We start from the raw sequence: 25,810 nt of genomic DNA, 5'->3' as shown, positions 1-25,810 counted from the left end.
GACCAGCCCAGTGCCGGGCTGGAATCGATGTAAACGTTTAAGAGCTGAGGAACGGCTAAGTCTGCTGCAGGCCAGGCCTCTGAAGGAATCTGGGTATATACTGAAATTGATGTTGAAGGATGTATGATGGGGAAAGGGCTTACACAGTCCCTTAAAGAGAATACATCGGGACACAGAAGTAAATATACAACAGGACTTCAGATCGAAAAGACTCTTACAAAGGAGAAGATTGGAAGGCTCTCTACCCAAATACGGAAGGCAATTCCCCTGGGGTGGTCAGCTCAGGGATGCTCTTGTCCTGGTGTCTGGGAAGAGGAGAGAGTGATTGATGTTAAAACACAAAGCAGCCCGAGAACCCCAGGGCGTTCATGTGAGTTGGAGGGAGCTGGCTCAGGGCAGCGTGGTCACTGCCAGCCCAGGTCCTGACCTAACCTCTGCCTCAGATGCTCCATCTGAAAATAACAGGCCCACGTCACCGGAGATGGCTTCCTGCCTTGACTTTCCACAATTCTGCCATGTGGGCCTGTTCTCATAAACGCCCCTGGAACGCAATCCCTTTGCCCCATTCCCTTGTCACCCCCAGTCGCTAAGACCAGCTCTGGGTGTGTCTCTTCATGGTCCCCATGGGGTTGTGTCCTTGTGGACAACCCCACCTGCTGTTACCAAGTTACAGGCAGAGCTGGTGGCCTCTTCCCCCAACACACACACACACACACACACACACACACACACACAGGCTTCCCTCCCTCCTGTTTCCTTCGCTCATTCTGCAGTCATGAGCGCGCTCAGTCCTGCTGCCACACAGATCAGAAAACACCTGCTTTCCTGAGGTCACACATGGTTGTGGCCTCACCTTTTTATCATTTCAGAGTCGGGGCCCTTGTTTCCCAGGCACCACGAGCAGGGCTACAAAAGCTCCTGGTTGAAAACAAATGTTCTAGGGACTTCCCTGGCGGTCGAGTGGTTAAGACTCTGCGCTTCCAGAACCCAGACCTTCTGGCAGGGGGCGCCGGTTCAATCCCTGCTCGGGGAACTAAGACCCTGTATGCTGCGTGGTGCGGCCCCCCTGCCACAAAAGTTCTAAAAGCGCAGAACTCCACTACACATAAAAGGTCAAGAGAACCGGATTTGTTTTCCTGTGCGAATTTCAGTTGTAGCGGTGGCGACAGATTTCATTTTTTCTTGAGGATGTGCTATGTGCTGGATGTTTGCTATGTTTCTATCCTACACAGATTCCCATTTTGTATCGTGAAACTAGAGCTGGCTGGATTTCAAGACAATCCAGAAGCAGACGCCCCCTCACACGCTCGTCCAAGCTGCCGTGGTCTCAGGCTGGGGCCCAGGCCCTTCTCCCCACCCTGCCCTGGCCTCCCCTCATCAGCACAGCACCCAGTGGTCCATGAAACTAAAATGGACAGGATCCTCCTGTGTTCTTTCTCTCGCAGTGTCACAGCCCAGGTCCTCACGAGGACCCCCTTCCCCCCAGCCTTCCCCCACTCCCCCTCCTCACTCTACTCCAGACACACAGGCCTCGTGCTGTCCTGGAACCTGCCAGGCACACTTCCCTGCTTCAGTGTCACTGCACTGGCTGTTCCCTCTGGCTGCAATGCTCTTCCCTCACCTCCTTCAAGTCTTCAAGCAAAGGTCACCTCCTCCACGAAGCCTGCCCTGATTACCCAATTTAAAATAGTAACTCCCCGGCACTCCCAGCCCCGTCTTTATCTTGCTCTTTGTCTTCCCCTTCCTAGCACTTCACTTTCAGCATATGATGAAATTTGCTTGTTAATTCTATCTAGTGCTTATTGTCTGTCTCCCTGCCCTAGAATGTGATCTCCACAAGGACAAGGATGTCTGTTTTGTTCACGGATACATCCCAAGCCCAGCACGGAGTATGTGCCCAATCGGGTTGTCGAATGAAACTGAGGCTAAGAAACATGTCTAAGACCCACATGAGCTGGGGGTGGAAGAGGTGGGAATTGAACCCAGACCTTCTGGCATCACAGCCCAAGCCTGAGGCAGCCCAGACGGTCTGGAGAATGATGTGATTTCTTTCACAGATTTTCAGGTTTAACGTTCAGATTTTGAGATGTAAACCAAGGCGCATCAAGCCAGTCCCTGGGTGGCAGGAACCCAACACATTGGGATCTCCTGGATCAGAATTAGACACAATTGTCTTCTGGGCTAACAGACCCTGTTTCGGTCGGCCTGGCAACACACCCACCCAGGGACGAACATGGCTGGAGTCAGTCAGTCCCCATCCTCCCATTACTCTTTGCCGGTGGAGTGGATGTGTGACCTAGTTCTAGCCAGCGAGTCATACAGGAAGCCTGTGTGGGCTTCCAGGGAAAAGGTTCTCCTCCCTGATCGAAGGGAGATTACCCTGATGACCCAATCAGAGTAATCATGCAGGGGGAGGGCCCCTTTGCCTGTGCACACCCCTGCCCAACTTCTTCCCCAGGGCTGAGTGTCCACCTGTGAGGATGTGATGTTTGGAGCTACTGCAGCCATCTTGAGACCATGAGGAGAGTTACTGCTGACATGTATAAGATGGGGGGGGAGTTGGGGGTGGGGAGTGGAAAAAGAACCTAGTCTTTGATGACTTGTTTGAGCCGTTAAATTAACCAGCTCTGGGGGTGAGGAGGCGACCTCCAGAGTTCCTGTTAAGATGATATATATCCATGTAACTTAAGACACTATAAGTTGGGTCTTCTTTTTTATTCATCCAAGAGCACCCTCAATGATTCACAGACTTTGCATCTTCATGAGAGCCTGGATAAAAGATCGATCTAAGACTATGCAATCCTCAAGCTTCACAAAACACAACTTCTCAAAAGCTTGCAGGAAAACTCAGATGCTCCCTGTCACCCTTCAGCAGGTGAAGCCGACATGCCACCTACTGAAGGCAGGGGCCCCCGCTATGCCGGCAGGCTGACACGGCACCTGGCACAGAATGAATCTGTGGGTGGGTGGATGCGTGTCCGCCCCCTCCTCACCGGGATGCAGACCCTGCTGGGGGCCCTGCACCCCGTCCCTCCATGCTGGGTCTGGGGCAGAGCTGAGGCTCGTGGGAAGGGCTCCCCCCGCTCTCGCCAGCTGCTCCCACAGGTGTCAACCAGGCGAGTCACACATCACCCTTTGCTTCCTCATCTTTAACTGGAGACAACGCCTCAGCCCCCCTAATACTGGAGGACTTTGGAAGAAAACACACGGAAAGCACTGAGCTCACAGGAAGCGCTCAGCAGAGGTAAGAGAAGGTGAGAGAAGGAAGCCTCCTCGGCAGGACCGGCAGGCTCCCTGGCAGCCCCTGAGCTTCAGTCCCCCTCCTTCGGCCCCGCTGCACCTTCCACACTGCGCCCCGCACCGCGGGCACAGGCCTGGCCGCCTCTGCCAGCCCAGCTCTCCTCTTCTTTCTCTGGCTGAACCTAGAGCCAAAACGCCACCTCCTCTGGGAAGCCTTCTCTGGAAGTTCCCAGATCCCTCCCGGTGGGCCACCTTCCCGGCACTCGGCTTCTACCACTAACACCCAACTATTCCCGGCAAGCTGGTAGATTGATCTCCTCACCAGACCTCACCTGTCAAAGCTAAGTCTCATGCCTTCCTCCTTAGCGCTTTCCAAAGCCGGGCCTGGTGCACAGCAGGGCCTCCTGAGACTATGGTGGGCTGAGGGCACTCAGGCAGTTAACGGGCCCCGTGGTGCTGATAAAAGCCACATGGCTGGATTATCTTACACGTGGCGTATTTCCCATCTTTGCCCATAAAGCCCAGGGGCTCACTGCCCCCGCGGCCCGTCGAGGCCCACATGCGAATGTCTGTGCCTCTCTGGACGTCGTTTCAAACCCGCAGGAAAGCAGGCTGTGACGACACCGCTTGCTGTCCAGAGGTAAGGAGGGGTTTGCAGGGCCATTAAAAGAATTCTTTCTTTAAAACTGCCAATTCTTTGGGTTTGGACACTGTGTCAGACTGGTTTGATCTGCCCATCCCTTCCCCCAAATGCTACTTTTCATTTATTCTCAGGAAACTAAATGCGAACACACGAAACCCTGTTGTGCACGACAGAATGTGTAGTGACTTGAGCGTAGGGAGAAAGGTTAGGCTGGAAGCACGCTCCGAGCAAAGCCTGGCTCAGATAGAGGGACTTCAAGTGATTTGTTTTACTTTCTTCTTATCCTTTTGGTATTATCTGGATTTAGTGATAGTCATGTTATTTTTTATAATCGGAGAAAAAGCCGTGTTCATTTGGAGTGAACAGTAACGTTTTCAGTCCCGCTCTGGGAGGGTGCAGGGGCGCCCGAGGTTCGTGGCCCAGCTTAGGTCCTGTGCACCCTGAGGTGCTGAGTTCATGCCACCAGTGACGGCCATTCACCGTGTGGCTACGGGGCCCAAGCGGCCACTTTGCTCTGGCCAGTGGATCACGGACATGGCTACGGCCATCCGAGGACACTGCCCGGGACCTGGACCTCGTCCTCTGGCCCTCCCCCTTGGGCAGATGCCCCCGTCACCCCCACACGGGGGGGACACGGGCCACACTGAAAAGATCACGCTGTTGTATGAAGGTTTGGGGTCCGTTTTTCCAGCATCCCAGATCTAACGAGTTTCTGGGGCCCAGCGTGGCAGCTGGGAGGCGGGCTCGGCCACACAGCAGGGCTGTGCCTGGCCCCATCGCGGACGTGGGTCGGCGCTCACCTTTGCAGACGAAGCACTGGATGTGGAAGTACTTGCTCTGCACCCGCAGCACCTCCCCCCTGCACACGTTCCCGCAGGTGTTACACAGGATCGCCGTGCTGGCCGGCTTCTCCGGGGCACTGTGGGCAGCCTGGGGCTCCGACACTGTGGGGAAAAGGCGCTGTGTTAGAAAGCGGGACATGCCGGGCACCAGTGGGCAAACCAGCGACTGTGCGAGGACTCGGGGCCCGACGCATCTCCCAGCACAACCCACAGGGCTTCGGGGGACCAGCGGAGGTCAGGTCATGCGAGACGCCGACAGCGGTCCTGTCCCCCACCTCTGTGTGCCCACCTCCCAAAGGGCAGCCGATCCCCCTGCGGCCCCGACCTGGCACGACTGTGGCCCTCAGGGGCCTGGTGAGCTGGCCAGTCCTTCTGCAGCCAGGGACCCAGGTCCCCTCTCCTGAGAGTGCAATAGCCACATCCTCCTGTGAGCTCGCTTTGAATCCCCTCTGTGCCCTGGGGACAGGGACCTGAATATTGTCACTGTCCCCCTTAGAGCCAGCCATGACCTAGGATGGCTGAGGAGGCACTGGAGACCCCGAGGGACAGGTCAGGGTGGACGGTCAAAGGGCCCGACTGTGGGTCTCCTGGGGTCTGGGCAGTGCCCGCGGAGGCCGGCGTGCGGGACGCTGGGGCCCACGGCGGGTCTGTGCTCGGGGAGCTCCAGCCCAGGAGTGGCGGCAGCCAGGTGAGGACCAGCTGCAGGCCAAGCGGCAGAGCTGTGGTCGGGGATGCCTAGGGGCTGGGGACCAGCTCCGTCCCAGCACAGCCTAGGGACTGGGGACCAGCTCTGTCCCAGCACAGCCTAGGGGCTGGGGACCAGCTCTGTCCCAGCACAAGGAGGCGGTGGAACTGCGGGCAGAGAGCACAGCCCACCACGGGGCCCCAGCAGCCCGACCCACCCCCCACTCAGGACCAGCCCAAGGAGGCGCAGCCTGCCTCTGCCCAGTCGCCTGGGACACCCCTTGCAGCAGCCCCCCAGCCCCCATCAGAGGCCCCTGAGCCCCCCTTCTCCACTGGGAAGCTCGCCCACTCCTCTGCCTGCCTCTGGGTCTCCGCCAGGCACGTGACGAAGGCTGACCCCCCGCCCAGCCAGCTCTGAGCAAACAGCCTTTGCCTTTCACAAGCGCGGGTCTCCGCTTAGACCCACGTCTTCCAGTCCCACGCTCCCGTCGTGGTCTGGGGTCACCGACCTGAGGCAGGGGTGGGGTGCAGGTGGTACACCTAGGGGACCCCGGGTGGCAGGAAGGAGTGGGGGCAGCGATGGCATGCTTTGAGCTGGACCCCCCCTTGGAGCCCCTCCAGGGCGTCCCTCAGAAGGAAGGGGGCCGGGGCACGGGTCCTGCTCCCGTCGCCCCAGTGAGGGTTGCCCCCAAGCTGGAACTCCTGTCTCCCTTTCCTGGGCTGAATGAGTTCTGAGGTTTCAGCAGAGGCTGAAAGAGCCAGGGAGCCGCGGGCACCTGAGGCGGGGAGTCCACGGGCCCAGGTACACCATCCACCTGTACACCGCTGGGGCCACAGGGGGGCCCCGGGGAGGTGATGCGGCCCAGCAGACACCCGCCACCTGGGATGCCCCAGATACACCACGCTTCATTGGAGAGTTAAGCGTATTCATACACACACACACACACACACACACACAGATATACACGCACATACACACAGAGACACACATACATACATACACAGATACACTTTCACAGAGACACAGATACACACACACACACAATACACACGCAGAGACACACAGATATACATGTACATACACACAGAGACACACACATACACACGAGACACACACACACGTACACACACAGATACCCTTTCACAGAGACACAGATACACATACATACACACACACAGATACACACACACACAAACACAAATACACATACAGACACACAAATACACATACACACACAGACACAACTATACATATGCACCCACACAGACAGACACACATACACAGACACACAGATACACACATAGACATACAGATACACACAGACACACAAACACACACAGACACACAAACACACACAGACACACACAGAGAGACGGACATGCACACGTGCACACACACACATTTACAAAATCGCTGAACCCCAGCACTGATTGAGTATCAGCCCCAGAAGGTCTCCTCATTCTTGTATAAACGGAGGAGGTGGCTGTAGACAGAGGAGGACACTTCTCCATCCAGTTTGCAGCCTGCCCCCCAGGCCCACCAGACCCCGCCCCGTCCCAGGAGCCCCGCTCCTGCAGCACAGGGCTCCCTCCTCTGGGTCCCGTCCGCGGTGGGGAGTTTGACTGTGGAGGAGGGCCTGGGCCACGCTGGGGACATCAGGCCTTCCAGGAGGAGGCTCTGAAGACCCCAAGGGTAGCAGGTGTCAGCTGTCTGGGGACAAAAGCCACACAGCCTGGAGACACAGGTGCCAAAAAGGAGACGATGGGCACAAAAAAATCATTTGGTGTCGCCCTTAGTACCCCAGGCCCAGGGTCAAGGCCTGCCTGCGTTTCCAAGGGCGTCAGGACCAGACGGCAGACTGGACCGTGCAGAGCCCAGCGAGGGCCCCAGAGCTCTGTCTGCCGTCCTGGGAGCTGTGCTGACATTTCCACTCTGATTTAAGCGTCAACATATGATGATCACAGAAACTGCCTCATCCAGTACTTAGTAAAATTGGTAAAACGGGGCAGAGAGCAAGGATGTCCTGGGCTAGAATTTAGGACTCCCTGTGCGGAACGAGCCATTGGACTTGAAGTTCGAAACCTCAGGCGGAGCCGGCTCATGGCTGTGCAAGGGCAGCCCCAGGGCTCACATGGGGCTGATGGGCCCCTGAGTCACCCAGTCCACACAGGCTAAATCAGGATTTGAGGGCGTGGCCGCAAAGACCTTCAACACTATTATCTTTTCATCCATCACGCATACAAAGGACCATGTGCCTCACGTCTCCATGGATAGCCAGGCAAGGTCTACCCACCACCCACGTGGTGGTGGTGGGGGATGGGTGTCAGAGCCCTGGGCGCAGACGGCCAGGTGCAGCCCAGCTTCACCTCCTACATGCAGTAGCCTGGAACTCCCAGTCGTCTGTCCATCTGCCATCCGGCCTCTGCTCACAGCATCTGCCCCAGGGGATGCTAGGACCATGGAAAGAAATGTTCGTCTAGCAAGCAGCCCAGGGTCCGGCAGACCATAAATGCTCAATACACAATAGCCATTGTCATTTTCAAGGATACACAGCCTGACATCACCAGTTTCCTGGTTACTGGAAATACTGTTTGATTTGGGGTGAAAGCTGCTTTAAGAGGATCGTTTTTATGGAAGCACCAACTCTGCCCGCCTGGCGCGTCCTCCACAACCTGCTGGGGCCTCTGGTGGCAGGGCGAGAGAGCAGGGTGCTGCCCCCTGGTGGTGGGAAGTAGACACTGCACAGAGGGGGCCTGTCTGTGCAGGTACCACCCGCGCAGGTGTTCCCTCCAACCCGCATCTGCCCCCTTGGCCCTGGGATCACAGCCTGAGAATCCTGTGGATTTGAGGCGTGGGCCTTATTACCCCTCAGGATGGACTTACTCCTCGAACCTCCTGCAGCTGCCCGATTGGGTGCTTTGCAAAGGGGACTGGTGCTCCCAGCAGCCGGCAGAGCAAGTGCTGTGGTCACTGCTGCTGCCGCCCGGCGAGTGGACTGGGGCCAAGGAGCGGCGGCCCAGCTGGTACATGACGGCAGCAAGGAGGGATCGGGACCCTCACGTGGCAGGACAGGACAGGAGTGGGCCCCTAGACAGGGATGCGGCAGTTCTGGCCAGACCTCATTGCATCAAGAACTATCAAGACGTGAGCTATGAAGCCATCTGAAGGCACCTCAGATGCATGCTACTAAGTGACAGAAGCCAGTCTGAAAAGGCCGCACACTGCGTGACTCCAACCCTATGACGTCATCAAAAAGGCAAAACCACAGAGACAGTAAAAGGTCGTTGGTTGTGAGGGGTGGGGAGGGAGGGGTAAGTGGGCGGCACACAGGGGTGAATACACGTCGTTACACGCTGGTCCAAACCCAGAGAACACAACACCAAGAGCGACCCCTGATGGAAACCGTGCACGCTAGTTAATAATAATATAGCAAAACTGGTTCATCAGTTGTAACAAATGGAGCACACACAAACATTCCAACAACCTAACAGGCAGATGCTAACAGGGGGAACTGGGGATTTGGGGTGGGGTGTATATGGGAACTCCTTACTTTCTGTTCAATTTTTCTATAAACTGAAAAATGCTCTAAGAAATAAAGTCTATTAAAAAAAAAAAAACTTAAAAGAGAGAGAGAAACGGAGAGAGACACGAACTACCACACTCCAGACCTAACCCAGAAGGCAGCAGGCTCATTTCTCTACGGTTTCTGGATCGGCTGTAACATTTCATTTAACACGTCTCTGACTGCGATGATAATAATAACGTAAAACATAGAGTCAAGTGGTAAAGGATCAATCCCATGGGGCCGTGACTACTTAATCCCCCCGAGATAATGAAATCCCAGCCTGGGGAGCCTTGCTGGGAAGAAAAGAACGATTACCGGTAACATCAACACAGAACTCACGTTCACAGTGGAGGGACGTGGCTTCCTCGGGTCTGCCCTGGCAGTCGCTGTGACCCCGCCTCTATAATCCCTCCGGGTACAGTTCTGATCTGCCCCCAGGTACACGAGGCCTGGAGGAACCAGGACGGCGGCCGGCAGGCCCGGGTTTGGAAGCCACCCACCATCCAGGGGCAGCTGTGTGACCTTGAGAGCTGACTGAGCTCTGAGAAGCCTCTGTGTTCACGACTAATTTGGAGGCTGGTCTCAGGAGGCATCATGTAGAACCCAGGGAAGTGGAGAAAGCTTCTGGTACAATGCCTGACAGGTGCGGGGACCAACAGCTGCTGGCTTAGTCCTTCCGGGTCTCAGAGGCAGACCCGTGACTTGGGGGTGGGAGGGGCAGAGGCTGTCGGGAGGGGGCCACACCTTCGCTCCCTCAGCAGCCTCATCGGCAGCTTGTCCCAGGTTTGTCTTTGGCCTCGGTCCGCGGCTGGGTGGGTGAGCAGGAAGGGGGGGCAGCCTGCACTGACCCCAGCTGCCCCCCTCCCTGGCTGTCACCCTGGGCAGGCCAACATGGCCATACAGAGCCTCAGTCTTCCCTTCTATAAAATGGGGGTAGGTATTCCTAAATGTGGGACCCATGTCTGGGTCAGATGAGAACACACATGAGGCCAGCGACCACCTGGGCGCCCGCTGGGTAAGGCAGGCACAGGAGGCAAGGACTGTGACGGGGTGCAGGTGACACAGTTGCTCCCTCCAGAGAGGGTCTCATGGCGATCTCTGGATCAGTGGGGGCTTCTCGACACTGCCCTCTGCTCCCCAGCGCTCGGCCCAGCTGCGGCCAGTCCTGATGTTCCAAATCCAGCACTGGGCCTCGCTGGTGCTTGCCTTGGGAAGCAGGCATGGTGGCTGAGCCCCACAGGCATCACTGCCAAGGTCAAGGTCAAGTTCTCAGCTCCATGTCCATCCTGGCGGGCAGACCCCCAGGACACCGGGCAAGAGCGTCAGGGGGCTTGTAGGTTTCTTTACTTTGATAGATGGGGCCTCAACACCCTCTGCCCAGCGAGCTGGGGGAGCTCGCCTCTGGCCTGGTTACCCACCCCATTCTCCCTTCCACTCCATTCGCACAGACCCACCTGGGTGCGGTTTCCCACTTTGTTCATAGTAACTCACCAAGCTGGCATCAGTGAAGACACACAGGCAAATGTGCATGTGCTCCTGTCGTGGGACCTGGGAGCCAGCCGTGATGCCACCTGAACACGTGTCCACCATCTCTCCTCCACGGGATCCTCGCTTGTGCAGGGAGCACGGCGGGCCCTGCCTTCTCCTGCCAAGGAGCGTCTGCCCTGACCCTTCCCGGTGCCCTAACCACGGAAACTGCTGCAGGTCACCTCGACCTCATTCTGACGGCAAAACCGCAGGGTGCTCGGCCGACGCGCGTTCAACTCCAAACACCAAACAGTAAAGCTCTGCTTCTTCTTGTTTGCTGTTCATTCATCCATTCACCCAACAAATGTCTGAGACCTACTCTGTGCCCGGATTCCACTGGAACAAAACAGACCCAGCCCTGGCCATCATTTGGTCCATACCACACCCCACAGGAATGGCCTGTCACCCCCATTTCACAGATGAGGACATGGCGGCTCAGAGATGCACGGGGATTTCCCCAAAGCCACAGGGCTGGATTAGGGACTCAGCTGGGGTCCCCCCTCAGGTGTCTGATGCCACCATCCCCTCTGCCACCTGCTGGTCTGCAAGTCCCAGATCACGGGCTCACTTGTTCACCGAACAGGAACAGAGGCGCTGGTGGGCCTCCGGGGAGGCGGGTATGCAAAGTGGCCAGGCACGGGCGTGGGCAGGCGGCAGGAGAGGGGACGCACCGGGCCCAGGGGGTGGGCGTGGAGGGGGCAGGTGCCCCTCTTCTTCCAGCGATTCACCTCATGTCTCACCTCCCACACAGCACAGCACACGTCGTTCTGTGGTCCTTGGGGGCTTCTTCAGCTGTTTATCTCCGCTCTCCCTCAAAGGCTCTGCATTTGGTCCTGGCCCTTCTCGAAGGGCCCAGTTAATGCTGGACCCCCGAGCAGGCACTGCTGGGTTGGCCAACGGCCAACAGCCGCGTCCAGCTTGTTTCCCAGGGTTTGCTCTTGAGGCAAATCCACCTTGGTATCAGGAGGTGGAGCTCCCTGCGTCCTTGGGGATCTAACCGGAGCGCACGCTCCGTCAGCTGGGGAGCTTTTGTAGGGCTTCCCACCCTGCTCTCTGTATTATGCAGACAGCTGGCTTGGGGTTTCCACACGTATGACTCTGTTCTACTGCTGAAAGCTTTGGAAGACCGTGCATCACACCCTCTCCTGAGAGTCCCATCTGCCTAGAGCGGCTCCCAGGCTCACCGTTCTCGCCTCCCCTCAGGCCTTTCTTTCTAACCGTGACAATGAGCAGAGAACTGTGGCGGGAGGCACAGGGCGTGGGGAGGTGAACCTGTGTGTAGTCAGGGAGGGCTTCCAGGAGGAGGTGACACAAGAGGCACAGGTGCCTTCTGGGACAGCAGCAAGCACACATCACTGTGCTCATCTCTATCACAATACTGACCAATTTGGGTGGCCCCTGCCTACTGGCCATCTGCCTCTCTGGCCTGAAGTCCCCCAGGGCCAGGGGCCAGGTCTGAGAAGTGCGGCTCCCTAGGACTGGGTACCAGTGCAGACAGAGCAAGATGCGCTCAGCCAGGCCTGGCTGGGAGGCGGCTCTCACATACCACGTGGCCACAAGCATCCTTGCAGCTAGCACGCCCTCCAGCACAGGGGTTTCTTTAGACTGGTTTTCTAAACATGGAGTTAATGACACAAAGGCCTTAGGGGTTCTGTCTCCCCTGCCCTCAGGATGTCCTCTATAGGTTCAGGAATAGGCCGGGAGCTCCCTTCCCGCCCTCCCAAGCGTTACGTGTTGGAAAATCAAGCCAAATCACACGTCATTACTTCCATCTTAGCCTCCTTAAGGGCTGACGGCTAATTATAACCAGGAGCCAGTAAGCGGCTCTCTGTTCCCACCTGTTCTCACCAGGGCCATCAGTAGCCTGGACCCAGCCAGCCGGCTGTGAGGGTCTCAGGCTGTCCCTGCACTGCCAGACCTCTCTGACTCTTCAGGCACGTCATTCATCTGTCCTCCATCCAGCGAAGACAGCTCTGAGCTCTCTTTGCACTGGGACAAGTTTATTACCTTCTGGGTCTGGTTCCAGAAACTGGTCCTGCCTGCTCCAAATTCAACCAGAGCTGTCCTAGCCAGTTCCCATGAGGCTATCTTGCTTAAATCCCCCAGGCGCCTGGGGCCCAGCTGCTTAGCCCGGGGAGATGCCAGGTTAGACTGCAGGTCAGCTGTCCTGGCCCCCAGCGACCAAGGGCAGAGCTCAGGTGGAGTCACTGCGGGGAAAACCCCAGATTCCTGCTTCATGCGGGGACCCCCACAGCCAGACATGATAACCTCACAGTGACCAGGAAGAGGATTTCCCAGGAGGCTTTGAAGGTCCAACCAGTGAGGGCAATGGGAGGCCAGCTGTGGGCCAAGGGCTCTGGGTGGCCATTCACCCCTGGGGCCCGCCTATCATCTGTACAGGGCAGCCACAGCTCTGTGATGGAGTGGGGGTCAGACAGACTCTCTCCCAAAGCTGTCCTCAGGGGTCCCAGCGCCAGCCTTGGCTCCCACCATGCCCTCCTGGGGGTGCTGTTCCTGCCCATCGCTGCCTGTGAAAACCCAGCTCAGTCTTCAAGGCCCCCGTCCAGGGCCCCTTCTGTACCGATCCACTGTGCGCTGAGCATCTCCCATAGCACAGTGATCCTGTAAGAACATGTACCCATTTTCCAGGTGTGAAAACCGAGGCACAGCAGGTGAGGGGACTTGCCCATCGTCCCCCTGGGTCACGGACTGTGCGACCTCGGACAAGTCAGGTCTCCTCTGCACAGTGGTGAGTAAGCCTCTGACTCGCAGAAGGTAGTCTGGGCTCCCCAGGCGGAGACACTCCTGGAGGCTCCTGTCTGCTTGCCGGGTCCCCCTAAAGACCTATGCCGGGCCAGGGAACAAATGACCCAGTTCCCCTGGTCCATCCTGGGCGCTGCTTGCTGTCCCAGCACAATTATTCTATCCAACGTGTCTCAGTTGGGGTAATGAATCCAGGGTCCCCATGCCCACAGTGGCGGTACTGATGCTTGGGTCCTTTTCTGGCAGGTCAGGGTCCCAAGACCCCCCCACGACCGAGAGGTTGGGGGACATTCACGAGGTTAAACTCCACTGACCCCGGGAGGCAGAAGAGTCAGAAGGGATTTCTAGCTGAGCGAGAAGAGCTTGGCTTCTAGATTCCAGCCAACTCAGCTCAGACCCCCGGGGGCCCCGTGAGGTGGGGTAGAGTCCCTGAGGCCCCAGGACTCTTCCTGTCCTGAAGCAAGGGAGCCTTCGGACTCTCAGCCATACAGAGATGGCCATGGGCTCACAAGCAGCCCCCCTGAGCCTGAAATGAGCCTTACTCCGGGCTGGGGCTGGGGGTCGGGTGGTACAGGAGGGGTGGCAGGAAAAGGAAAACCAGTGAGCCGCCCTGTCTCCCTCACTCTTAGAGTGTGTTAGCTGGAAAACACTGGGGGGAGCTCCTTCGAGGCCACAGAAAGGAACTCGTCTGTGATGGATTGAACTATGTCCCCCAAACTCACGTGCTGCAGTCCTAGCCCTCAGCACCTCGGAATGTGACCTGATTTGGACAGAGGTGACTGAGTTAAAGTGAGGCCATTTGGGTGGGTCTGGATGCAATGTGACCGTGGCCTTATGAACGGGGAACTAGGGCACAGAGACGCACAGAGGGAAGATGGTGTGAAGCGCAGGGGGAAGGACGGCCATCTGCAAGCCAAGGAAGCCACGCTGGGAACACCCTGATCTCGGACTTTTGGCCTCCAGAACTGTCCAAGAATAATGTCTGTTATTTGTTGCGATGGCCCCAGGAAACCAGCCCTGTGGGGAGAAAGAGCTGGAGCGGGGCCTGGGACGTGCCGGCTCCCCGCCCCCGGTCTGAGCCTGTCTTCCTCTGTAGTGGGACAGTGACGCTGCCCCCGGCTGGGCTTCTGGAGGCTGGCACGTGGCAGGGGCCTGGCAGGGGTGGTGTGTGCTGGATTGCGGGGGGGGGTCCTTCCAGAGGCAGAAGCAGGGGGAACACGGCAGTGAACAGCCCCCTGGAAGCTCAGGCTGCCCACAGGGGCGCCCAGTCACCTTCAGCTTCAGTTTCTAGCAACTCACAGACTCCTGAAGCTTCTAGCAGCTGGTCCAGGTGCCCTGGCCACCCACGTCCCTGGAGGGTGTTATTTCATCGCCGGAAGAGCAGCCCTTCCTGACCGGAGAGGTGTCTGAGGATCTCACGGGCAGCATTCCGGAAGGTCAGGGCTTAGCGGGCACCTGGGCCCATCCCCTCTCCCCACACACGGGGGGAGCCACAGATGGCAAGTCTGAGGCCAGGCCAGGACCGGGGCTTGGGTCTCTGGGCTCCCAGGCCAGTGCATGTCCCTGGTGTCACCTTGCCGTGAGCCAGGGCGGCCACCACTGGACCAACAATGTATGCCTTGGGCCCGGCACACAGAAGATACCCCGTAAAGGTTCCTTAAATCTAATGGGAAACGGGGAATGCATCTGGTGAGTCGGAGCACAGTACAGCGCCCTGCGGGGGTGAAAATTAAGAGTCTGAGTGACAATATCTATCGTCTTTCAGCTCTTGTGCCCCGACTAAGGGCCAGGCACTGCGCTGGGCGATTCCCACCCGTGACCTGGGTCACAGAGCTGGAAATGGGCACACGGCACAGCTGGGACTGGAACCCAGGCCTGCAGGATCCCAAGCCCCAGCTGTCAACTCCCACTGGGAGGGTCTGTGAGGGCTGAGCTAATCCCGCCAGGGACCCTCACTCTCCAGGCTGTGTGCCGTGAGACACCGCAGTGTGGGAGCCTATATCCTACAGATATACATACATAATAACGCTTTCAACGTCCACCCCCGTTGCAGCAGGTGTCACTGCTTCATTCCTCTTCATGTCCAAATAACTCTCCACTACATGAACATACCACATGGACCCATTCATCGTTGATTCGGGGCTTGTGTCCGCTCTGGGGCTGTTACAGGTAAGCCGCTCCGACCATCACGCACCATCGCTTTTGTGTGGACACGTTTCCCTTTCTTGCCGGGTCACTCGGTAACTGTTTAACCACTTGAGGAAATGCCAGCCTATCTTCCTGAGCGGCTGAACCATTTCACCTTCCCCCCAGCAGCTTCTCCACGCCTTTGCCAGTATCGGTTGCTGTTGGTCCTTTTCATCACAGTCACCCTGGTGGGTGTGAAGTCTGTCTCACTGTGGTTTGGGATCTGCACTTCCCGGTGACTAATGATTTTGAACATATTTTCACGTGCTTGTTCACTATTTGAATATCTTCTTTGGAAAAATGTCTGTTCGGATCCTTTGTCTGTCCATTGAATTTGGTTCTTTTCTGACTGAGTCATAAGGGCTGTTTACATATTCTAGATACAAGCCTCCCATCCGACAGATGATTGGCAAATATTGTCTCCTATTCTGTGAGTTGTGTTTTCATCCTCCTCATAATGTTCTTTGCAGCACAAGGGTGCTTAATTTTGACGAAATCCAATTCACCTACGTTTTCTTTTGTTGTTTGTGTACGTAGTGTCACTTCTAAGACACCACTGTCCAATCCGAGATCACAAAGGCTTAGCCTTACATTTTCTTCTAAAAGTTTTAGAGTTGTTTTTTTTTTTACTTTTAGCTCTTACGATAATCTTACATAAAGAGAATCACATTTCCCTTACTGCTATTTTTATCACAAGATGCCATTTCTTCATCGGTGAATCGGGAACAACAGTGCGTATTTCACCGGGTTTGTGCAATTTTAATATTATATTGTTTCGCCCTTTGCCCATCATCTGGCGAAAGCACAGCAGGGAGTGAAGGGCATTGCGTTCTCAGCGGAGCGGGGAGACCTGCCCAACCACCGCATGGAAATTCCATTTGAGAAATGAACATCGTCACATGTCTCAGCTCCTGGAATCTGCCGCTATTTTCAGAACAATCCAGTACACTGAGCAGGTTGGGGGATGTTACCTGACCCCAAGCCAACCGGTGCCCTAAGTCCTGGAGTGAGACCTCCACGGGGGGATGAGCCTGGCCAGGCCAGGGGCCACCCACAGCTACACGCTTTGGTGGGACAAAGATGGAGGGTCTGCGATGCTGGGCCACAGCACCCTGGGAGGGAGGAATGTAATCGCCCCCATTTTACAGTGGGTCCTTGAGCCCCCCCCGCCCCGGAGTGGGGAAGCACCCTGATCAGGGCCACAGTGAGGTCAGGCCAGAGGCAGGGCTGGAAGCTTCACTGGTCTGGCTTCAAAGCCACTGCTGCTGCCCCACCCCAGAGCTGCTTCCTTCCATAAAAATCTCCTGAGTCTCTCCGCGTGTGGGATGCTGACGGGGACATATGGACGACGGGTCCCGGATCCTGCCTCTGGACAGACTCCACAGCCAGACAGGAGGACGCCAGTGAGGGCAAGGCTCTGCTGTGGCTGCCCAGAGAGGAGGGGTCCGCTGGGCACCGAGCCTCGCGCCCGGACGGAGGCTTGAGGACCAGGGAGCATTTTAGCCTGGAGGCTGGACCCCGGCTGGAGCCCCTGCACACCTTGGGCTCACAGAGGCTCCACCCACCTCTCTGCTTCTGGGGGTCCAAGCTCCTTTCCCTGTCCCTCCCCCTCCCCTCCGCCACCTCACTCTCCCACCCCGACCCTGCCCCAGAGCGTTCTCACCTGTCAACAGGTGGGGTTTGAGTGGATTACAAGTTACTTATTGTTTCCGTCTAACTAGCCCGATGGGCCCTGTTCTTTGCATCAACGCCGGAAGGACTGAAGTCTTTTACGATATTCCTTAAGGCCGGTTTCTCAGCCTCGGCCCAACTAACATTTTGGGCTGGACCCCTCTTCTGTGGGGCCGCCCGGTGCACTGCCAAGATGGTGAGCGGCGTCCGTGGCCCCCATCCCCCACGTGCCTGGGGCACCCCTACTCCCGCCAAGCTGTGACCATCAGAAGTGTCTCCAGATGTTGCCAAAGTCCACCCGGGGAGCAAAGCCACCCTCGGTCGAGAACCAAGAACCGCCTTAAAGGAAAGAAAGGGAGGGCGGGAAGGCGCAGAGGCCGAGGGCCCAGGGACTCGGCCAGACTACAGGATCCCGCTGCAACGCTCACCACGGTGCAACGCCGGACCAGACCCCCCCCTTCCCCCAGTCTCAGCTTGCCCATCTGTAAAACGGGTCACTGCACAGGGCTGTCATCAGGAGTTCACGAGAGAGTCCCCGAGGCCGGGCATAGTCGGCGCGCGTGAGCGCCGGTCCTCTGTGCCTTAAACAGAGGCAGAGCTCACACTGCCCCCCTCGTGTTGGACCCCGAGCTTATTTGGGGGACTGGAGGCTTCTAGTTAGAAAAGAAGCCATCCTCTTGGGCTGGTGGTCCCAGTGGACAGGGCAGTGTGGGCCTTACCTGTCCCTCCTCCGGGCATCCCCATGGACGGTGGCCTCCACCCGAAGGGCCAGGACCCTGGAGGCTGCCGGCGGCAGCTGGGCGAGGGCTCGAGCCTCTGAGGCCAACATGGCTCCAGAGGGACATGCCAGAGGGTCACGTGGCAGCTGCCCACCCTCATGCCCGAGGAGGGACGGGCCAAGCCCTTCCCAGCACACCGAAATAGACTCCCACCCGGCTCCAGAATGCACCTGTTCCCAGGCGTCCGGGAAAGGGACTTTGCAAAGGCAGTGGGGGAGGGACTGGGGGAGGGCCGGGACCATCTACTGTCCCGTGTGCCAGGCGCAGCCCACAAGCCCTCCCAGCCCCTCCCAGCCAGTACCCGTGTGCTGGGGCTGCCTGACAAAGCGACAAAGCCCCACAGGCTGGGGGCTTCATCAGGAGACATTTATTCTCTCCCAGCCTGGAAGCCTGAAGCCCAGAAGCCCGAAACCAGGACGTAGGCAGGGCCACGCTCTCTCAAAGGCTCTGGGGGAGGATGCTGCCCTACATCGGCCAGTTTCTGGGGGCTTGTGTCCACATCACTGCCATCTCCGCCTCTGTCCTCACATGGATGTCTTTTCTCTGTACGTCTCTGTGTGTCCTTTTCTGTCTCTTATAAAGACACCAGTCACTGGATTTAGAGCCCGCCCTCTTCCAGGATGACCTCATCTCCATCCTTATGCTAATTATATCTGCAAAGACTCTAGTCCAAATAAGGTCACAGGTGGACCCTATTCCAGGTGGACATGAGTTTGGGGCCGACCTGCTTAACCCACTCCACGGCCCCAGCGTGCCAGAGGGGAAACTGAGGCTTGGGACGCTTGGGAGACCAACGGGAGGCCGCTGGGCATGGAAGGCAGCGCTGGGGTCCTGCCCGGGTCTTGCTGACAGCCTGGTCCCTTAGGTGACCCCCATTCTCCTTGGTGCCCCTCTGCTAGACTCATCTTTAAGATCTCCTGGGGCAGAGATGCGATGTGACCTGTCAGCTACGGAAGCAGGAAGCACCGCCTTGCCCCCAGCGCCGCAGCGTAGAACCCGCAGGCATTATCCTGGCTAATCGTGCACGTGATGGGTGCAAACCCAGCCTAGTGAGCCCGGGCCGGGACCCCACAGCGGAGAGGCTCCGGGGCCACGCCCTCCAGCCCGAGTCACGTTTCCCACCACTCTGCCTGCCGAGGCCCTGGGTGGGCCGCGTCACCCCTCCGCCAGCACCCAGCAGAAAATACCTCAACCCATCGGCTCTGAAGGGTCGGAGCAGGTGCTGGCAGCCAGCGGGGACTCTCCTGGCCTGATCTGACTTTCATGACTCACTCTGGTCTGAAGCTCTCCACCCAGCGGACAGGGGATGGTAGCCAGTACCCCTGCAGCAAACCCCAGGGCAGCAGAGCATCACCGCCAGGCCCACGGGTCCCGCAAGTGGGGACAGATGATGCATCCCAGGCGGAGAATGGCAGCCCCTCGCGCTTGTAAGTGAGAAGAGTTTCTCCAATCGTTCATTCTGCAGCTATCTACGTCCTGCGGCCCGTGCCCAGCTCAGGGCAGAAACGACAACAGTGTCGGTGACAATGACAGCAGTCCCCACTCAGCAAGTCCCATACGCTGCACCACACCTGAGACAGGAACCGTCACGTCCCTACTTTCCCAACCTGAGAGTCAGACGGGGAACGAGGGGCAGCACGGCGGGCGACCAGTGCCCGATCGAGGGTAACGCAGAGCGAGCTCCCGGAGGGTCGAGGGGATTCCTTGGAGGAGAGAACCCCGGGAGATTCAGAGGCCGAGGGGCGGCTAGTTGCTCAACAGCTGGAAGGGCGAGCCAGACAGAGGGAACGGCCTGTGCGAGCTTGGAAAGGGGGCGAGGCCAGTCCACATTCCCGGGAGGACGGGCGCCCTCGGCTACACGGGGCTGGGGTGGGAGGTGGGCAGGGGCCAGGGCAACGGACAGTCCATCGCAAAGCATGGGTGTCCCCCTGAGAACAAGGGAGGCTGAGGGTTTGCCCAGGCGTCTGAAAGAATTGTAGCAGGAGGAGCCGTGGGTACCATCCATCCACTGGGCAGGCGCTGCTTCAGCTCTGGAAACAGCACGGCACTGGACAGTCACAAGGACCCTCGGAAGGGCCTGCTCCCCCTCCCACGAGCCCCACCCAGGACAGCGTGGGCGCGAACCCCAAGCCCGCTGGCTCCCTGGGAGAGCGCCCGGCAGGGGGCCGGCCCTCTGCCTTTGGGCCACACTTCCCCAGGGCCGGCATCCCCCCGACCAGGGTCCCCCACGGGCCTGGTGCCTCCTGTCCACCTTGGCCGGAGGCCAGGACACCTGTGCATGGGACCATCTGCCACAACACTGCAAGAAGAGCCTCCCAGGAGATGGGCACGTTGGCGTAGGGGCTCCTTGGCCCCTGGGACCCTTGGGTAGAAATCAGCCCAGGGCCTGGCTCATGCCTCTCCAGGCGTCTGCCTGACCCTCAGCTGCCTGCTCTCCTCCCCTCACACCAATGCCCCCATGGAGCTCAGCTCCCACCGCACCTTGCTCCCCTATCTGTAGTGGCAGCCGGGTCCCTGGGAGGCCGCCCCTGGCTCGTGGGGACCCCTCCCCTACCCACAGAGGTCCAGGGGTCCAGAGACCCATGGCCTCCTCTCCCATGGCCTCAGGTGGTTCCCAGGGCCGAGGGGTGGAGGGGGCGCCTGAGCCCTGCCCCTTGCCCGTCGGTTCTGGGCGGAGGGGACAGGAGAGGCAGCGTGGCCAGCACCCATGGGGAGGCACGGCCGTGGCGCCCGGTGTCGTGGGAGCTTCCTGCCCCATGACCTCTCCAAGGTCCCCGGTGTGGTCTGAAAGCAGAGGACCAGGACCCCGAGGAACTCACGCTAATTTCGGATCTGCACGTCCCATCCTGGGGCCGCGACTGGCTGGGGCTGGGGAAGCAGTCCTCTTCCCTCCTGGGCCCTGCGGGATGAGCCCCTCTTCTCCTCTGAGGATGCGGTGGGAGGGGGTGAGGCGAGATGCTGTCCCAGCGCCACCTGGAACCTTCCGGACTGATTCTCAGGAAGAGTCGCAGAGAGGCAGAGCCAGGCCCTGAAAACCTGTGAACGCCAGGGTCAAGGGCACGGGGGATAGGCACTGGGAGCCAGGTTCTCTGCCCCCGGCCAGTGGCTCCCAAACTGTTCCAACATCAGCGCCCAGAGAGAGGGGTACACCGGGCAGTGGCCCCCAGGCACAGGTGTGCACACCTGTGGGATGAACTGAGTCCGGGCTCCCCCTGCAGCCTTACCCTCGCCAGGGTCTCCTCCGGGGGAGAGGGTTCTTCCAGTCCCATAACTTTGTGCTGGCCGACGCGGCTGGCTTGGCCACGGCATGCAGGTGGAAGCGACAATGTTCCAGTTCTGAGTCCAGGCCGAAGGCGGCTCCCTCTGCCCTACTGTGCTTCTGCCTCCTGCTGGTCCCAGGAGGAGGGTATGAGATGGGGCAGAGCCACCCCCACGGAGCCGAGCCTGGTGAGCTGAGCCCCGGCCAGCCCGCAGGCCCCCAGCCAGGATAACTGATTGCCGAGTTCTGCCTCTGCGCTTTGGGGCTGTTTGTTCCAAAGTGTATTTGTTTCTTGTAGCTGCGGTAACAAACCAACACAAACTGGTAAGACAACAGTTCTGGAAGCCAGAAGTCCAAAGTCGGTACCACTGGGCTGAAATCCAGGTGTCTGCAGGGCGAGGCTCCCTCTGGGCTCTGCGGGAGGATCCTTCCCGCCCCGTCCAGATCCTGGTGGCGGCCGGCATCCCTGGCTCACGGCCGCATCACCGCATCTCTGCCCCTCCCCCCACCCCATCCCCTTCTCCTCTGTGTGTCCGTCTGTAACCTCCCTCTGCCTCTCTAAGAGTCACTGTGATGGCATTTAGGGCTCACCCAGATAATCCTGGATAATCTCCCCAGCTCAGCATCCTCACCTTAATCCCATCTGCAAAAACCCTGCTTTTCAAATAAAGCAACACCCACAGGTCCCAGGATGAGAACATGATATATTCTGGGGGGCCTGTTTTTCAGCCTACCACAGGCGGCAGTAGTTTATATGATATGTGAATACATAACAGATATTTCTCACCAAACAATACCTAGTAGCCTTACGACTCGGGATGTGCTCTGCTATTCTTCTATCTTTTCTTTTCTTTTCTTTTTCCTGGGGTGGGTCTGCTATCTTGCATTCAATTCAACCTCTTACGTAACAAAGTCTTCTGTGACCCACTAAACTGATTTCATGCCCACAAATGGGTCGCCACCTGCAGTGTAGAAAGTTCCATGCTAACTTCCGCACCTGTACCCCTGCCAGGGTGGGGGACCCAGCAAAAGTGATGATGATTCAAAGAAAGGAGAGAAACGCAGCTCTTTCTGCGCACAGAGGGTGGGTGGGACTGACTGGTGCCTGGAAGGACCCCTGAACTCGAGGACATGGTCCAGGCCACCCTGCCCCACGGAGGGTCCTCCACCTGCAGCCCCCAACAGTGGCCTGCACCCTCCGAGCAGGCCGGCTCCTCAGGTGACTTGAGAAGGGGCCAGGACCAGAAAGGCAAGGGGGGGCGTGGTCGCAGGTGGCTTCGGCGGCTCCACTTGCTTCACCAAGCCCCTGACTCCCCCTCCTCCTGGCAGACCCCCTGCTCCACATTCCAGAATCATTCTTCACCCCTGACAGCCCCACACCACGTCCACTCATCACTGTGCCATCACTAGGTACGCCCACTCACATCTTCCTTTCTGAATGCCTCTTAAAAGATGAGAAACAAATGAAATCAAGGACCTGGAAACTTTACGACAGATGGTACAGATTTTCCAGTGGGTTTAAGGCAAGGAAGACACTGGCGCTTTCTCAGGGGCATAAAAAATTAGGCCTGAAGGGATCTGAGACATCGTCCAGTCCCTGGGCAAGGATTCCTAAGAGTCCAGCCGGGCCTCTCCTGAGCACTCAACCCCCAGAGCCAGCGGCGTGCTGGACGCCTCCACCTAGAAGCCCCCCAGGAACCTCAGAGTCAGAAAAGAGAATGTCTGGCTTGTTGCCATCCTCTCTCCCCCACCTCTCCCCACCCCCTAACAGGGCCACACATCACACACCAATACCCTCACCCAGCTGGCTCCCCTTGTGCCACTCAGGCAGACTTGTGTTTGCAACCGGCTCCATCTCTCACTAGCTGTGTGACCCTGGCCCAGCGGCTCTACCTCTCTGGGCCTCAATTTCCGATGTATATAATGGGGGTGCCTGCCTGCTGGCTGCAGAGAGACCAAACAAAATGATACGTGTGAAGGGGCCAGGCACCTCGCCTGGTACCTGATGGGCACTTGGTAAGTGGCATCTTTCTTTCCCAATTCCTAACTGTATGAGATTCCCGTGGCTGCTGGGACAAAGGACCAAAACCCGAGTGGCTTAAATAACAGAAATCTATTCTCTCCCAGTCTGGAGGCCGGAAGGCCTAAATCAAGGTGTCAACAGGGCCGTGCTCCCTCTGGAACCCGTAAGGGAGAATGCTTCCTCGCTTCGTCCAGCGCCCGACGGTAGCCAGCAATGCTTGGCTGAAGAGCCCTTCAACCCTCTGCCTCTGTGGTCACGTGGCCTCTCCTCTGTGTCTCTCTTCCTCTTCTTATCAGGACGCCCTACTCCATATGACCTCGTATTAACTAGTTACGTCTGCAACAACCTTATTTCCAAATAAGGTCACATTCACAGGGACCAGAGTCAGGACTTCAACGTCTCTCTTTGGGGACACAATTCAACCTAGAACATGGACTTTCCCATTGTCACCAAAATCATCTGTCGTCTTGGAGCAGCTAGCATGGGACGTCGGCGTTGCCGGTAGCGCTTTCTCCCTGCACCTCATGGGGCCTCCCCTTCTCTCTGGCCCCTCCCACCCACCCCTTCTCACCTGGTTGAGACCCTGTGCCCCATCACTGGTCCTCCCCGCCCTGCCAGACTGACCTCCGGGTCCCCAGCACCGAGCACCACCTCCGGGGGCTCACGAGGCCTCCCAGATTGAGACCGAACTCCTTGTCGCAGACACCCAGCCTGGCTGGACCGCATCCTTTCAGTCCACTCTTCTTGCCCCTGTCCACGTGCGGGAGCCGTGCTCACGAAGGGCCACACCGTGGGTCCTCACAGCATCTGCAGGACCATCTGTGACGTGTATGCCCCCGAGACAGTAAGTCCAGGGTCCCCTAAGGCAAAGGACAGCAAGGCCCCCCAAGGTATCAGCCAGGAGGTGGCTTCAGCCAGACTGACCCAGATGCCCAAGGGCTGGGCTACTTGGAGGCTGTCCCGTCCACATAACGGAGCAATGAGTCGGGCAGGGTGTTCTGCCCGGTGAGGGGGGAACCTGTCAGTCCTAAGCCCCCCGCCGGGAGCTGGCAGACTAGCAGGGCAACAAACACAGCCAGGGAAACAGATGAACGTGCAGGCCCGACCTGCGATCAGTGTAACAAAAGAGAAAAGCAGGGCCGGCCCCAGCGGCGGCTGCAGGGCGGCGGGGCTCCGCAGCCGCTGGGCTCGGGCGGTCAGGGGGCCTCTCGGAGGAAATGAAGCCGAAACGAACTTTGAAGGCTGAGAAAAAGCTTACGCGCAGGCGGTTGAGACCAGCAGAGGAGCCCGCAGGTGTGAGGCCCCCGAGGCCAGGAGGAGGCTGCCCAGAGCCGCCAAAGGTGGGCTTGCGTGCCGAGACGCGTTCTGATTTCACGGGGGAAGGTCTCAGCAGCCCCCCGAACCTGGTGAGCAGGGAGATCACCCGGGAGGCCGATCGGAGGTGACCGAGTTTCTGTCTCCCTGTTTGAAGACCCCCTCAGCCAACGCTGCCTTCCCCGCCCGGCAACACACCTGGACGCGGCCCCGCGGTGCCCGCGTCCTGCCCACTGCCCCCAACGCACACCACCGCTCAGGCCCCACTGCCCGCGCTCAGATGGAGAGCCATTCCATGTCCCTGCTGGGCGGAGCGCAGGGTACACACCCATCCGCCTTCTGAGTCAATACAGACAGACAAGCAACCCCACAGAAAATAAGCTGGGGGGGCAACAGCAAATTCACAGAAACACAAATGGCCCGGAAGCTAGAAAAATACCCTCGGGTGCCTGAGAAGGCAGATGAAAGCAGGGAGGTGTCCTTTTCCCATCAGCTGGCAGATACGAAAAGACTGACAGTGCCCCGTGCTGGGCAGGGAGCAGAGAGGGACAAGGAACTCCGGTGCCCTTTTGGTAAAGGCGTGAACGGGGTCCGCCTCCAGGGAGAGCAGGTCGGCAGACAATACTCCCATTTACCTTTCTGCTTCCGGGAATGTCTGTAACGTCCACTCACAGGTCTATTTGCACACGGGTGCAAAGCCGTACGTGCGAGGATTCTCATCCCCGCGGGATGCGCTCAGGCTGTGCTAAAAATCGGAAAGCACACGGGACCAACGGGCCCTGTGCACCCCCTGAGCGGGAAGCAGGTCACACAGCAGCCTCTCACCAAAAATGCTCAGCCCGAATCCCATCACTAAGAAACAGACCCAACCAGATGGGGGACGATCTACAAAGTAACAGGGCTGGACTCTTTAAGCGTCAATGGCATGAAAGAAAACAGGTGGGAAGAACGTTCAAGAATAAAGGAGACTAAAGACAGAGAGACATGCTCACCAATTGTGGCGGGTGACCCTAGACCGACTCCTGAAGAAGGGAAGGTAGACACACGTCTGTAAAGGAGCCCTGGGGGCAGGGAAACGGGACCGGGGACTTCCTGTGGGTGCTGTTTGGGTACAGGCCTGTGCTAAAGCCTAGGTGTGATGACGCAACTCACTTTCAAATGGTTCAGAAAAGAGAGAGAGAGATGGAGAGAGAAAGCAAAATGTTAATAACCGATGCATCTAGATGAAAGTATTACAAGGCGTTCATTGTACTGGCTTTTCCCCCCAACTTTTCTCTACGCTTATAACTTTTCAGAAGAAAGAGTTGGGGGA

General features: G+C 58.1%; 1 protein-coding gene across 30 annotated transcripts in view; it reads right to left on the bottom strand.

Moving 5' to 3' along the window:
• The window catches only part of ABLIM2 (actin binding LIM protein family member 2), a 150,808-nt gene that overhangs the window by 105,596 nt on the left and 19,402 nt on the right, over positions 1-25,810 (bottom strand). For 28 of the 30 annotated variants that reach the window (XR_010942828.1, XR_010942826.1, XR_010942831.1 and 25 more), the window contains exons 1-2: positions 17,843-18,017; positions 4,684-4,827 (exon numbers count right to left, since the gene is read on the bottom strand). Coding sequence is in view for 22 of the 30 variants with exons in the window: in XM_067734995.1 (XP_067591096.1) it covers positions 4,684-4,827; positions 17,843-18,002 (304 nt within the window). In the remaining 8 variants the exon portion in view is untranslated. Of the gene's footprint in view, positions 1-4,683; positions 4,828-17,842; positions 18,018-25,810 lie in introns of those variants that run through there. The other 2 variants (XM_067735004.1, XM_067735003.1) reach the window with 2 other exon arrangements.

This window comes from Pseudorca crassidens, chromosome 4 (assembly GCF_039906515.1).
Source record: "Pseudorca crassidens isolate mPseCra1 chromosome 4, mPseCra1.hap1, whole genome shotgun sequence".
Lineage (NCBI taxonomy): Eukaryota > Metazoa > Chordata > Mammalia > Artiodactyla > Delphinidae > Pseudorca > Pseudorca crassidens.
The sequence above is the reverse complement of the archived record's forward strand: the minus strand, read 5'-3'. Positions and strand labels throughout refer to the sequence as shown.